Source organism: Microcebus murinus, chromosome 2, assembly GCF_040939455.1.
Source record: "Microcebus murinus isolate Inina chromosome 2, M.murinus_Inina_mat1.0, whole genome shotgun sequence".
In the NCBI taxonomy this organism is placed as follows: Eukaryota; Metazoa; Chordata; class Mammalia; order Primates; family Cheirogaleidae; genus Microcebus; species Microcebus murinus.
The window spans coordinates 10,566,982-10,581,710 of NC_134105.1; the positions used below are offsets into that span (position 1 = coordinate 10,566,982).

The window sequence follows — 14,729 nt, forward strand, 5'->3', positions numbered from 1 at the left end:
AGAGGGAGATTTAACCTCAGGACGCCAGAAACCTGAGTGCAGGGACAGCTGCAGCACGGCCTCGGGAGGGCACGGAACCATCTCCCGTCTCTGTGTCCACATCGTCCATTCTCTCCTCCCCTTCCCTCTGCTCTTCCTCCGTCCTCTCCCTCTCCTTCCAGCCTGGCTTCCTTTGCTGCTCTGTCCCTGGGCACCAGTGTGCAAATGACCACGTTATAAATACCGATGGGCAGAGCCTGACCAGACTCTCCCTTTGTCAATTTCAAGTTCCCGGGAGAGGGAATCTGATTGGCCCATCTTGGGTCAGCTGTCAGTCGTGGGCCAATCAGCTATGGCCTATGATGCTGGGGTTCTGGAGCACCGCACACGGCGGCTGCCACCGTCCACCACTAAGGACGGCAGTTGCCAGACGGAGTCGCCATGGTGAGCCCTGTGGATGCCCGCAGAGGCCTCTGGCTAAGCAGTCCTTGCCCGCCCAGGTTGCCCTGCCGCCGCACGGGAGAGGCGAGTAGCTCTCTGCAAGGCTGCCCGAAAGCCAGGCCCGGGTGCTGCCGGGGAGCGCAGGTGTGGGGGGAGCCCGCTGATGAAGTGCCGCCTCCCCCGCGTCTCTGCAGGTGAACATGCTGGTGCTGGGCAAGCACCTGGGCATCCCCAAGCCCTTCGGGCCCATCGTCAACGGCCGCTGCTGCCTGGAGGAGAAGGTGCGGTCCCTGCTGGAGCCGCTGGGCCTCCGCTGCACCTTCATCGACGACTTCACGCCCTACCACATGCTGCACGGCGAGGTGCACTGCGGCACCAACGTGCGCCGCCAGCCCTTCTCCTTCAAGTGGTGGAACATGGTGCCCTGAGCCGGCGCCCCCTCCCGCCGCCCTCCCCCCGGGCTGGGCATTGGCCCGGGTGGTGGAGACTGAGACGGCCCCTGGATAATAAGCATCACAAGAGCCCCCCAAGGTTCCGGATGGAACGTCGAGGGTGACCTCCCTCTCAGAAGCCTTTTCCCTGGAAGTGTCCGCACCTCACCTGCAGCCCGTTGGTTCTCAGACTTGAATCCTCTTGGCCTCCCCAAAAGAGGACCTCATTTCCTGTGGCCTCTCATGTGAATCCACATCACCCATGGGGTCTTCCTCATGCATCCCTCTCCCCACCCACAAATCCCCCATGCGGGGGCAGAGTCACATTGCAGCCCAGACGCGGAGGAAGGACCCATGATTCTGCTTTGGGCTGGCCGCCTCCCGCTCCGCAGGGGAGCAATCCTAGAGTGAGACCACTCCGCATGGGACAGGAGAGCTTCTGTCCAAAGTTTCCCCCGGAGGGAAGGAGCTGGGGTCCCTTTAGATCAAGGAGGGACTGTCATTCCCACTGCCGAGCTCCTGACCGGATGTCGAACCCTTCCCAGCACCCAGCTCTGTCACATAGTAGGGTCTTCTAGATGCACGTAGAAGGGATGATATTGTCTCTTAGCCTTATAATCTGAGACTCAGAAATCCAGCCTTATCCAGAATCCGCTTGGGGATTCCTCGGAGATGAAAGCTTCTGGGGGTGGCTGGGTATTGGGGACACTGGGCAAAGAGCAGAGTCGCTCTCCTAATGCACAGGTTGGCGGTGGTGATCCCACCTCCTGCAAAATGCTTCGCTGGCCCTGGGACCTCTCTGCAGGAAGGGAGCTCCTGGCTGAATTGGTCCCAAGCCCTCTGCTGACCTCTGGTCAGCGATTCCATGTCCTGCCACCCTGCAGGAGAGGGGGCTGGGGAGGCCAGAGCCACCAAGACAGCTCCCACTGGGACAACTCTGGGAATGAGCGGCTGAGTGCAGAGGGGTGGGGATGGGTTTATTCTCTCAAGATGCGTGTCAGGCACACGTGTGTTCTGCGTGGGTGCAGCTGTGTTCCCATCGCTGGCTAATAAATCCACAGACACAGATGGCTTCGGTCTCATTTTGGCCTTTCTTTGGGCTCAGAACCAGATGGCAAAGAGAGAGAAGTTTCCAAACAGCATGTGTTTGCTTGCCCCCCCCAGGAATTTGGTAAAACTGAGTTTGCTTCGTCTTGGCCCAGGACGAGTTGGGGCTGCCATGGACGGTCGTGATGATATGGATGCATGAAACATGCCAGGCTGCCAGGACCAGGCCAGCTTGGCAGGGCCAGGGGCCCAGCTGTGGCTGGAGGCTGCCCTGGGGAGTGGCGGGGGGTGGGGGGCATGCAGAGTCCCCTTTCCACCCATGAGAGGTTGCAGGTGGCCTCCGCACGGCACCCGGGCACCACCCCTCTGCCCTGCCCCCAACCCCCTTATTCTCTCCCGAGGTGCAAAACGCAGACACACCCCAGCTGGCCCGCATCCAGGTGGTCAGAGAAGGGGCTGTAAGTTTCCCTAGTACTTCCTCCTTGCCTCAGTTTACCTAGATTCTCGAACAGGCTCCCAGTGCCCCCTCAAAGCCCAGAATTTGACAAAATAAGGCCCTCCCCCCACCCACTGCTCCCATCAATAGCAGCTAAGACAAACGAGGACGCTGAGAAAATTGTATTTTTTGAAAGCGTTTGTGGTGAGGAATGTGACTTTCTGGAAGGCAAGTGCCTAAAGTTGGGAGACTGGGGTGAGTTTCCAAGCAGGCTTTTCTCAGCCCTGCTGCCCTCAGACCTGCCACGGGGCTCTGGGTGGACCCAGCAGAAAGCCCTGGAAACTTCTTTCCTCTCATGTTTGCCCCTGTGCTCCATGTGGTTGTGGTTGGCACAACCAGGGAGCAAGAAACCTAAGCCCGCGGCAGAGGAGAAGCCAAAGAAATCTGAATATGGTAGCCACCTGTCCACACAGCCAGAAATCTGAATATGGTACCCACCTGTCCACACAGCCAGAAATCTAAATATGATATGCACCCGTCCACACAGCCAGAAATTTGAACATGGTATCCACCTGTCCACATAGCCAGAAATCCAAATACAGTATCCCCCTGTCCACACAGCCAGAAATCTGAATACTGAATCCACCTGTCCACACAGCCAGAAATCTGAATATGGTATCCACCTGTCCACACAGCCAGAAATCTGAATACTGAATCCACCTGTCCACACAGAAAGAAATCTGAATATGGTACCCATCCGACCACATAGCCAGAAATCTGAATATGGTATCCACCTGTCCACACAGCCAGAAATCCAAATACGGTAGCCACCTGTCCACACAGCCAGAAATCCAAATATGGTAGCCACCTGTCCACACAGCCAGAAATCTGAATACTGAATCCACCTGTCCACACAGCCAGAAATCTGAATACTGAATCCACCTGTCCACACAGCCAGAAATCTGAATACTGAATCCACCTGTCCACACAGCCAGAAATCTGAATACTGAATCCACCCGTCCACGCAGCCAAGGGCACAGTGTCTACTTTCCTGTTGCCGCTGTCACCAATTCCCGTAAACTTAGTGGCTTAGAGCAACACTGATCGATTATCTTACAGCTCTGGAGGTCAGAAGTCTGACATGGGTCTCACTGAGCTAAAGTGAAGGTCTCAGAAGGACCGGTTCCTTCTGCGGGCTCTAGGGGAGGGTGCTCCTCGCCTCTCCCAGCTTTGGGGGCCGCCTGAACCCCTTGGCTGGTGGCCCCTTCCTCCGTCTTCAACGCCAGCCGGCAGCGAAGCATTTTCGAATCTTCCTCTGACTCTGATCCTTCTGTTTCCTCCTCCCGCTTACAAAGCCCCGGCATTACACTCGACCCACCTGGTACGCCAGGCCCTTCTACCCTCTGTAGGCCAGCTGACGGAGTCTCCTTCCACCAGCCACCTGACTCCCCTGTCCACAGGTCCCCAGGACGGGGTCGTGGACATCTTTGGAGGGCCGTCGGTCTGCCGGCCACAGCCAACCAGGCCCCACTGCCTTTCTGGCCTCCCAGAGTCGGACCCTACTCTGAAATCCATCCAGCTTGGCCTCTTGCGGAGTTCCACAGGGGCAGGAGAAAGATGCCTGCTCTCCAGGGGTGGCGTTCAGTCCTGGACTCCCTGGGCTGAGACTTGGGATCCCAGGGGTGCAGCCTGGGTGGCGGGATGCCTCCTAAAAGCACTGGGAGCTGCCCCTATCACGCCTGGGGACAACAGTCACCTCCGCTGGCCACTGCCTTCCCAGACAGCTGCCCATGCCCCGCTGCCTGGTCCCTCCCATGGCCTGTTTTCAGGCCTGGGAACTCCGAGATTAGGATGACGCCTGCGTTCTCGTGGGGGAACCCCACCCCCACCCCACGGTGGTTCCTCCAGCACAGCCTTGGCCAGGCCTGAGGGTAAGGGAAGATTCCCACTGGCCCTCCCCCTCCAGCTGGCTGCCTGGAACCCCTCAGGGTTGGACCATCAGATGCTGACCTGGTGCTTCCTAGATGTGCACTTAACTCCGTAAGTCTCAACTTCCCCCTCTGTAAAATGGGCATAATAAGTGCCTGCCTTGTAGAGCTTGCGTGAGGATGAAGTAAGGTAACTCATGAGAAGTGCTTAGTCGCACAGTGGGTGGTACACAGTAAGTGCTCAATAAGTGGATGCCTGTAGTTCTGCAACAGCCCCCAGGCCCTCTGCTGTGTGGGACATTCTAACTCTTGCGTTCTACTCGAGGACCAAGCCCCCTCGAGACCCAGAGGGCAGATTTGGGAGCTAGGGGAAGGGAGGGCCGTCCCGGCAGCTCAGATCATCCTCGCCGGCCTCGGCTGCGTGGCGCTGCCCCAGGAGGCGGCTCCTGCCCGAACAGGACGCCAGGACCTGTCTTTCTTCTGGGGATTTACAGCTCTGGGCCCTGACTCACGCTTTATTCGGAATTAGGAATAAGTAACTGCAGGGCTCTGGCGGGAGGTTGCCCAACCCCGTGGCCTCCTGCAGCTGCCAGCAGCCCCGGAAGGAAGCAGGGAGTGTCAGGCAGGGCGGCCAGGGCTCTCGCATGGCCCGAAAGGAGTTCTGGGTGACTAGACAGAGTCCTGCAAAGCCAGTGTCACCCCAAGTCCCCGGAGGGTGAGTGCCAGTGACCCGCCCGCGTGTGCGGAACACTTTACAAGCGTCACCTAATTTGCTACTCACGGCACACTAACAGGCAGTTACCATTATTACTCTCACTTTATCAACGAGGAAACTGAGGCACAGAGAAATGAGAGATCTTGCCTGGGTCACAGAGCCATGAAGCACGGGAGAAAGGTTTGGGCCTAGACAGGTGACCTCTATACCCTGGGCTCTTAATCAGCCGCACCTGTAGTTCTCAGTCCGCCTGTGCATTGGAATCACCTGGAAGGCTTCTTAAACCAGCAGGGCCAGGCCCCCACCCTCAGAGACTCCGTCTGGATGTTGGCACGTTACACAAAGCAACTCGGTGATTCAGACGTGTAGCCAGGGCAGAGTGACCGTGACCCTCTTGGGAGGATCCTGTTGCCCTCCTAAGCGTGGCTGGCTGTGTAGACCAGCAATTTCAGGGGGCCATGATGTCCTTTTCCTGTGGTGGCACTTCCAACAACCAGACAGTTTTAGCTACATTTAAATTTTCTTGCTGTGGTTCTTAAACACATCACATGCAAGATTTCCACAAAAGAAGCCTGGGCACGGTGGCTCACGCCTGTAATCCTAGCACTCTGGGAGGCCGAGGAAGGTGGATCGTTTGAGCTCAGGAGTTCGAGATCAGCCTGAGCAAGAGTGAGACCCCCCCCATCTCTACTAAAAATAGAAAGAAATTACCCAAACAACAAAAAATAGAAAAAATTAGCCGGGCATGGTGGTGCATGCCTGCAGTCCCAGCTACTCGGGAGGCTGAGGCAGGAGGATTGCTTGAGCCCAGGAGTTTGAGGTTGTTGTGAGCTAGGCTGACGCCATGGCACTCACTCTAGCCTGGGCAACAAATCAAGACTCTGTCTCAAAAATAAAATAAAATAAAATAAATAAATAAATAAAGTAAAAAAAAATTAAAAAGATTAAAAAAAGAATGAACAGGACTTCATGACCTGGAGGGCTTTCTATTGCTCGGTGAGAAAAACAAGACACAAAATAGTGTGTGTACAATACGATGTCAGTGGGGTCACCATGACTTCAAAGCCACTGCCCTGTGTGTGTGTGAATTTATGATTATACAACCATGGAGAAAACTATGGACAGATGCACCATAGAAGAGTAAGGCAGGAGGAAGGAAGGAACTATATAGAAGGAAGGTTTTTATTATAATTACATAAGGTAATTATTATAATTACATATGGTATATATAAGTATAAAAGCTTTTTTTTTTTTTTTTTTTAATAAAAATGACCTGTGTTTAGGGCCAAAGGCTGTGGCCACACCTGGAAGTCAAGGACAAGCACCAGTTGAGGTTTTGCAGAAAGCGTAAAGGACAATAGCCCTTATTATAACAGAGACCACCGGAGAGGCCCCTTCCTCCCCGGAGCGCGAGGTCTGGTGTACGAAGCAGACGATAGAGGGACTGGGGTCCCGTGCATGTGTCACCCTCGGATCGAGAGACGCACAGTGGAGGAAGCCAATGGCGGATGGGCTGGGGGCCACAGGGGCCCTACCTTGGCAGTGGCAGAGGGGAGGTGGCATCTCGGACGGGGTGTGAAGGGCGGGAAGGAGCCAGGGCGGAGAGAGCAGCTAGTGCCAAAGCCCCGAGCAGGGACGGGCTCGATGTGTTCCAGGACCTGGCCAAGGCCTCTGGGGTGGGGGAGGGGGCTTGAGGGGCCATGGCATTGCACGGTGGTGGAGTGGAAGGCAGGGCCCCATCTCTGGGGTCTGGGAGGCCCGCTGATGGGCTTGGCTGTCATTCGATGCAGTGGGGAGCCCTCTAAGCAGGGCATGGCATGCCATGGTCCACATTTTTAAAAGAGTGCTCTGCATGGGGGACAGCCTACCTAGCATGGGGTTTTGGGGTGAGGAGGGACGGGAGGAAAGAGACAAGTGAGAAGGCGGCACACGGGGTTGGCCCAAGAGAAGGGACTGCACCTGACTCGCTCCCGGTGTGGAAAACAGCAGCAGGCTTGCCGACAGCTGGATGGAGGGGAAGGGCAGGGTCGAGGGCGCCCCAAATTTCCAGACGTGTTCACTGTGCAGTAGATTATGGACACGAAAAAGGTTTTATAATATCCCTGAGCGATTTAAAGAATAGCGATGACATGAAAGCCTGTGTACTCAGTGCTGCTCTTCTTCCAAAAGGAACGTCCCACACCACGCGGCCGTCCTCTGGGTGACCCTCCCCTCCTCCGCACCCAGGCTTCTCGCCGACCCGCATTTTGTGCTTGTCATTCCTTTGCTCTTCATTGTACTTTTTACCACATGTGGAAATATCTCTGGACTGCATACTGTTTATTAGAATTCACATACATAGAAGCATATTAATGGCGCGATTCTGCGACTGACCTGCGTTCTTCATTCCACACCGTGTTGCTGAGTTTCGTTCATGTTGCACGTCACCACGATCCATTCCTTTTCCCTGCTGCATAGTATTCCATTTCGCGCATGAAATTTCCGTATATATTTTTCTGTCGGCAGACACTCGGGTTGTTTCTATTTTTTTGCTAGAACAATCAATGCTGCTGTCAACATTCTTGGAGACGGTTCCTGGTGTACCCATTCATGAATCCCTCTAGAGTGCTCATCTGGAAGTGTTCTGGCTTTATGAGCAAGGAGAATGTTGGTGCCACGGAGGGGGAAAAAGGTCAAGGATGAGTTTGGGAGGAAGTACTCACTCAGGTAGGCTATCCACTCTAGCAAACAGATAGACTACAAAATGTGTAATGGCTCAGCCACGATAAATGTTTATTTCTTGCTCACGTTGAGTCTGAGCCGGGTCGGGTCTGAGCGGTGAGTGTGCGCGTGTGCCGGGCTGGGGTCGGGGAGCTCTGCTCCACTCAGACACTCAGGGACCCAGGCTGGTGGGGGCTCTGCCACCTTCCAAGTGTGGCCTCCAAGCTCACCCCAGACGTTGACCGTGAGCCAGCAAAAAGCAGAAGACAGAAGGCGAAAGTAAATGCAAACCCGCTTCTTAACCACCTCCGGCCCGAAGGGACACGCGCATCACTTCTGCTCACAGTTCATCAGCGAAAGCAACTCAGGGGCCACATCTGGACGCGAGGGCTCTGGAGAAGGCGGTCCTCGCTGGGGAGCCACCTCCCAGAGTCAGGTCCGCATTGTAGCAGAGCGGGAAGGAATTCCTTGCGGACCCGGCGAGCCAGGGAAAATACTCTTTCCCGGAGGGAGGCATCCCAGGATCCCGCCTTTAGTTGGCAGCTCAAGGTTCGTTGTGGTTCACTTCCTGGCATCCTCGGCTTGGTGATTTGGAGCCAGGCCCAGCCCCGCCAGCTCCTCGCTGCCGGCTCCTCCGCCATCCCCAGGCCGGGCTCTTCGTGCTGCGGTTCTGCGTCTCACCCGCTGACCCACAGCCCGGCGGGGAGTTTCCTGGACAGAGATTGCGGAGCCAAGGGTTCCTTCCGTGTGAGCAGGAAGGCAGGGCCCTCGTTAAGGGCAGCGGCAAGTAGGCTGAGGTTGACGTGCCAGCCCGCACCTGCCCGTTGCCGTGAGCGAGGGCTTCGCAGATGGGGAGTGCAACAAGAGGCCAACTCAATTTAATTCATTAGATGCACCCTCGTTTAACTTGTTAGATGTCTATCGAGCACATACTAGGGCCCCGGACAATAAGTGACAACAGCATAGTTTAGAGCATGGGCTCTGGGGCCAGGCTGCCAGGCTTTGCCACTTGCCGGCTGTGTGACCTTGGGCAGGTTACTTAACCTCTCTGAACTTTGCTTTCCTTGTTGGTAAGATGGGGATGGTAACGGTACCCATCCTGGGAGGGTGGGTGGGGGGGGGGAAGGCTGTTGTGAGCAGCGTAAGAGACGGTCCAGGTAGGAGCTTGGCCTAGCGCCTGGCACTCAGTAAACCTCATCTGTGTGACAGCAAGGACAGAACCTGGAGCAACTTGCCTGAGTAAGCTGAAAAGACCGTGCTTGGCTCGGAAGTCTCGATTTTTCTGTCCTGCCACCCAAGGAGTCTCTTACCCACTTTTTTTTTGGTTTTTTTGGTGATAAACATTTTTTTAAAAGTTACAGCTGGGCTGGGCAAGGCAGCTCATGCTTGTAATCCCAGCATGTTGGGAGGCCAAGCATTCAAGACCAGCATGGGCAACATAGTGAGACCCCACCTCTACAAAAAGTACAAAAATTAGCTGGGCATGTTGATGCACTCCTGTAGTTTCAGCAGGAGGATTGCTTCCTTTAGCCCAGGAGTTTGAGGCTGCAATGAGCTATGATGACACCACTGCACTCTAGCCTGGGTGACAGAGAAAGGCCTTGTCTCTAAAACAAAGAAACAAACAAAAGTTACAGCTGGACACATAGGAAGTCTGGCTACAGCAAAGCTTTGATTAACAAAGCAGGTAAGTATGCCCCATGTTTGTCAACCAGAATGTGCCATTGGGCCACTCCCCTAAGACCCAAAGGTGAGACAAGCGGTGGCAGGTTCTCATGAAGCCTAGGGCAGGAAAAGGGCTGGGGTCCCCGTCCCCCCAAGTGTGTCACCCCAATTCTGGGCCCTCCTGAGTCTCCTGGTTCCCAACATTTATTATTATGTTGGTGGTGAGGGTTGAGACGGTTCCTGATCGGGTGTCCCGGGCAAGAGCCACCCTCGGAGTTCCTGGAATGGAAGGCACATCCGGGACACCCGGTAGCTCTGGCCGGCGTGGGCGCTCCACGGGTGCATGTCCTGAGCCAGCGGCTGAAAAGAAACCGCCGCTAAGCCACTCTCTGAAGCAAAGCTGTCTTTGAGGAGCTTAAGGCCAGCATTAAAGCGAGTTTCGTAGTTCTTTTATGAACCCTTCCTGGGTCTTTAAATGAGTCTCAGCCTGCACACTAAAACCAAGTGCAAAAAAAAAAGTCTCAGCATCCTGGGAAACTGCATCTCAACGTTAATTATCTTAATCGGAAGCATCTCAATCATCACAGACTTCACAGCTGCCCTGGGCCGCTCCAGGGCTCCGGCACGCAGGGACCTGAGCAAGGCCGGACAGGGCACCACTCAGAAATAAGTTCTAGGCCAGGTGTGGTGGCTCACACCTGTAATCCTAGCACTCTGGGAGGCCGAGGCAGGAGGATCTCTCAAGGTCAGGAGTTCAAAACCAGCCTGAGCAAGAGTGAGACCCCGTCTCTACTATAAATAGAAAGAAATTACTTGGCTCACTAAAATATATATATAGAAAAATTAGCCAGGCATGGTGGCGCATGCCTGTAGTCCCAGGTACTTGGGAGGCTGAGGCAGAAGGATCGCTTGAGCCCAGGAGTTTGAGGTTGCTGTGAGCTAGGCTGACGCCATGGCACTCTATCCTGGGCAGCAGAGTGAGACTTTTGTCTCAAAAAAAGAAAAAAAAAAAAAATAAAGAAGTTCTTATGTGAGTAACACTCCCCAAGAGGATATTGGACAGCTAGGTCATTATATTTACCTATTTTGGATTTAATTCTCTTTTTTATTTTTTTTTCTCGCTTTTTTTCTCTCTTTGTTGCCCAGGCTAGAGTGAGTGCTGTGGCATCAGCCTAGCTCACAGCAACCTCAGATTGGTCAGTGTCTTCGTAGCTGGGCCCCTTGAGATTTTATTATAGTACCCCCGGCATTTTTTAATGATTGAAGCAATGTAAGATTGGACCAGGCCCTTGGTTGTTTACACATGTTAACTGCTTGCTTCCTGCCCAGCAGCCCTTGTTCTCACAATTAGTAACTGCTAACACGTGTCTTTGTCAAGCAGGAAGAGGTAATGCCAGTGTCAGGAGGAGAATCTATGTGTTTGTTTTGCAAAAGGAGTGAACACCCCCCCCAGAAAGTCAGGAGTAGCTGCTGACACCCAGAAGTCTGGTCATTCACGGTGCTATCTGAGACTAGAGCAACACAGACTTCACTCTTTGGTTCCCCGAATTCCCCACCCTTTGCTCCCACGGCACACACGGAAACTCATTGCTTCATTTCTGGGAAAGACAAATCGAAAAGATCTGACTCTCCGCTCTTCTCTCGCTTTGACCAGACCAAACAAATCCCTACCTCCCAACACTGGTGTCACATATCTGAAGAGCCTCAACTTAAGAGTTTTACACCTTCCTCAACCACCTTGCAGCTGGAAATTTGACGAGAAGTTACCTGTGGCCGATCTTCTCTCTGCTCATCTGTAAAATGGGAATGACGCCGACCTACCGGGGTAGTTTGAGGGCTGGAGTGGTACCTGGCAGACAGTAAGAACCCAACAGGTGTTTGCTGCTTTATTTTCTGTTTCCTGCAGGTTTTTAGTGCCTTACTCATCTTCTCCAAGGTAGCTATTTAATCCTCACACCTATTTTTTTTGGGTACAATTTCCCCTCCTATGCGTCCAGCTCAGTGGTAGATTCGGAGGATTTTGAGCAGATGTGGAGCCTGCCTTTAGAAGGCTCGCAGGTTAGTAGAGAAGCAATGGCAACATGGTCCGATAAGTACAATTATCAATACGGCCATGCGATAGCTATGATAGCTTCCACTTTTTCAGCACTTAATCCAAGCTAGTTACCGGGCTTGACAACGACAGCATGAAAGAGACACAACCTCTAGACAGAGCGGTGAACCCATCCATACGTACTAAAATTCTAAATAAAACTGTCAGCAAACTCAATTCAAAAAAAGACACAATAGCAGATTATGCAATAACAGATCAGATTATATTCATCTCTAAAGTTTCACCATAGGAGATCAATTCAACAGATTCGAATTGATCAAAGAAAAAAAAAACTTACATGATCCACTCAATAAATCAGGGGAAAAAAGTTGATAACATTGCCATTTGTGATTTTAAAACAAAAGTTAAGCCAAGAATAGAAAGGAGCCTCTTTAACCCAATAAAGAACAGTGACAATAGTGGTTCTCAAAGTGCGGTCCCCAGATCAGTATTGCCAGGGAACTTGGCTGAAGTAAAGGTGGTCAGGCTGGAGAAGACCCGAGTCAGAAACTCCAGGGCGAGGCGAAGTCTGTGCTAACAAGCCCTCCAGGGTGTACTAGCGCTTATGCTAAAGCTTGAGAACCACGTCAAAAAGCATACTTCCTGATAATTGTTGAAACGTTCCTACTAGGGTCAGAGCAAGACAAAAACGCCCACTGTCACCACTGTTACTCAACATTGACCAGAATGTTCCTGCCAATGAATGTTAAAATCAGGAAGGAATTATTATACATGTGAAAAACCCAAAAGAATCTACAAATTATAAGAATGCATAAGAGGGTTTGGCAAGGCTGTCCCTATAAAACCAATATACAAAAATCAACTGTATTTCTATATGCCAACAAGAAACAGGAAATGACAAATTGTAAAAAATGTAAAAAAACAAAAACCAATGAGCAAATTTAACAAGAGTTGTGTAAGACCTTTGTGGGGTCTACTATAAAAGTGAAGTGGAAAAAACATTAGAGAAGATCTGATTCATGGAGAGAGATACCATATTCATAGATTGGAAGGCTCAATATTGAGAAGATGTCAATTCTCCCTAAGACTTACAAATAAGCCCAATCAGGATCTCTCTACATGGTGTATACTTGTGTGTGTGTACATGCAAATGTGCATGCGTGTGTGTGTGAGAGAAACACGAGGTGGCTCTAAAATTTACATAGAAGTGCAAAGAGCCAAGAATAGCTAAGTCACCTTGAAGATGAAAAGATGAGAAAGCAATTTCAGGAGGCCATGATGTTCTTTTCCTGGTAGTCACTGGGCTGTGGTGGCACCTTCAACAACCAGATGGTTTTGGCTACATCCACGTTTTCTTGCTGTGGTTCTTAAACACAGCACACACAAGATTTCCCCAAAGAAGGCTGGGTGCGGTGGCTCGTGTGGCGGGAGGTTTGCTCTAGGTCAGGAGTTCGAGACCAGCCTGAGCAAGAGCGAGGCCCTGTCTCTACTAAAAATAGCACGGTGCTCAGCACATGTCTGTTGAATGAATCTAATCGGAAGATAAGAGGGTGTGGGGTCTTTTATTTCCCCCTCTAATAGGCCAGTAAAGCCTGGTAGTTAAGGCTTTGCAATCAGCTAGATGTGTGTTCAAATCCTGGTTTCTTTTACTAATAATTGCGTGATCTTTGTGGAGTCATTCAACCCCTCTGAGCCTCAGTTCCCTGCCTACAAAATGGGGTTGATAATGCCTTCCTTGTGGGGTTGATACGAGAACCATGGCAGGTGCACGTCAGCGTCTCAGCCTAAACCCTGCGCCGGGCTCAGCACGCTGTAGTCAATGTCGCTGGCTGGGGACTCAAACAACAGGACCTGACATGATCCACACAAAAGTGCCCGAGGAAGTACTATTTTGGAAGTAGCATGTTTGAAATCAGAACGTCCCAGAAAAATCAAGGTCTGGACCTTGAGTCCTGGGAAGAGGGCCTGGCATATGAGTGTTCAATAAATTGAGCAGAAAGATGGTGCCCAGATAGTTACAGCCATTTGAGGCCCTAATCCAGGCGTCCTCAAACTACAGCCCGCGGGCCACATGCGGCCTGCCGAGGACATTTATCCGGCCTGCTGGGTGTTTTTGCCGTCGCTGCCTGTCCTGCTCAGCGGCCGACTCGTCCCGGGCCCACAGTGCGCACGTGTGGAGTGTGCGCCGCACTCTCTAACGACCCTCCAATGGTCTGAGGGTCAGTGAACTGGCCCCCTGTTTAAAAAGTTTGAGGGCCCCTGCACAGTGCAAAGCAGGATGAATGCACTTATGTGAGGATACGTGAACCCCACGCCCCGATGTCCTCCGTCACAGCTTCAGGGCCCTGGACTTTATAGGGCCAAGAGGTTAGTTCATAAACCCATAGGCGCTTGAGTGGCAGCTGCTGCCGGGGCAGCCCTGGTTAGGAAGGAGGGAAGCTTGGTGAGGTCTGGTGCACCTGGGAAGAGGCCACCAGCAGAGCCAGCCACCAACCAAACAGGCGGCTCTGCCAACACCCCGGGACACGGTGGCCCAACCCCAGCTCATGGCTTCCCCGTGGGTGTGAATCCACTGAGCAAATAAAGTTTGGAAAAGAGAATTGCCCAAGCCCAACTCAGGAGAATGCAAGGTGTCAATGTTGTTTTAAACCAGCCCTGGGTTCAAGTTCGTATGGTAATGTTATTGGAATGTAGCTCCAGGTTCCACCTTCAAGTCGCTGCCAGAGAGATTCGACCCTAGTCCTGCCAGGGAAGGCAGAGGGCTGCATTTGTGAGGTTGCAAATGGCCCGCAGGGCTCCAACGTCCTGCCTGTGGCCCCAACCCCCCCGCCCCATCTCTCCCTATGGATACTGCTCTAAAGGAACAAGAATAAGAACATCAACAGCTGGGTGACAAGCATCTGGACCGTTTCTCAATCTTATCAGGCACCGAAGAAACACAAAATGCCACTGGCAAAATAACAGAAATGGAAACAAACCAAAAAAGTTTCGGGCCAGGCCAGGGTGAATTGAGCAGTCTTGGGAGTTGCATATACGGGTGTAATTTGATGTGATCCTTTGGAAAGTCTGTCTCAAATAGGAATTCAGCCTCTAGGGAAATAGGAAAAGAAGTTAATCCTATTCAGACACAAATGATTTTTAGGGAATCCTAACAGCAAAAGAGAGGACCTTGCTGGTCCAACGTAGAAGCCGAAGGGACGGGTAGGAAAAGTGTGTAAGCTCTGTTTGGTGTAATCTGTGAACCCTCTGAGGTCTTTATGGTAATGTGACAAATCCCTTTCATATTACCCGAAAAAACCTGGCTACAAAAGGAAATGATCTTTGAAACGGTAAA

General features: G+C 52.4%; 1 protein-coding gene across 1 annotated transcript in view; it reads left to right on the forward strand.

Moving 5' to 3' along the window:
* Window positions 1-1,921, forward strand: part of PADI3 (peptidyl arginine deiminase 3) — a 30,864-nt gene extending 28,943 nt beyond the window's left edge. The window contains exon 16 of the mRNA XM_075994479.1: window positions 615-1,921. Within this exon, the coding sequence (XP_075850594.1) occupies window positions 615-848 (234 nt within the window). The 3' untranslated portion in view covers window positions 849-1,921. The remainder of the gene's footprint in view (window positions 1-614) is intronic.
* The last annotated feature ends 12,808 nt before the right edge of the window (window positions 1,922-14,729 follow it).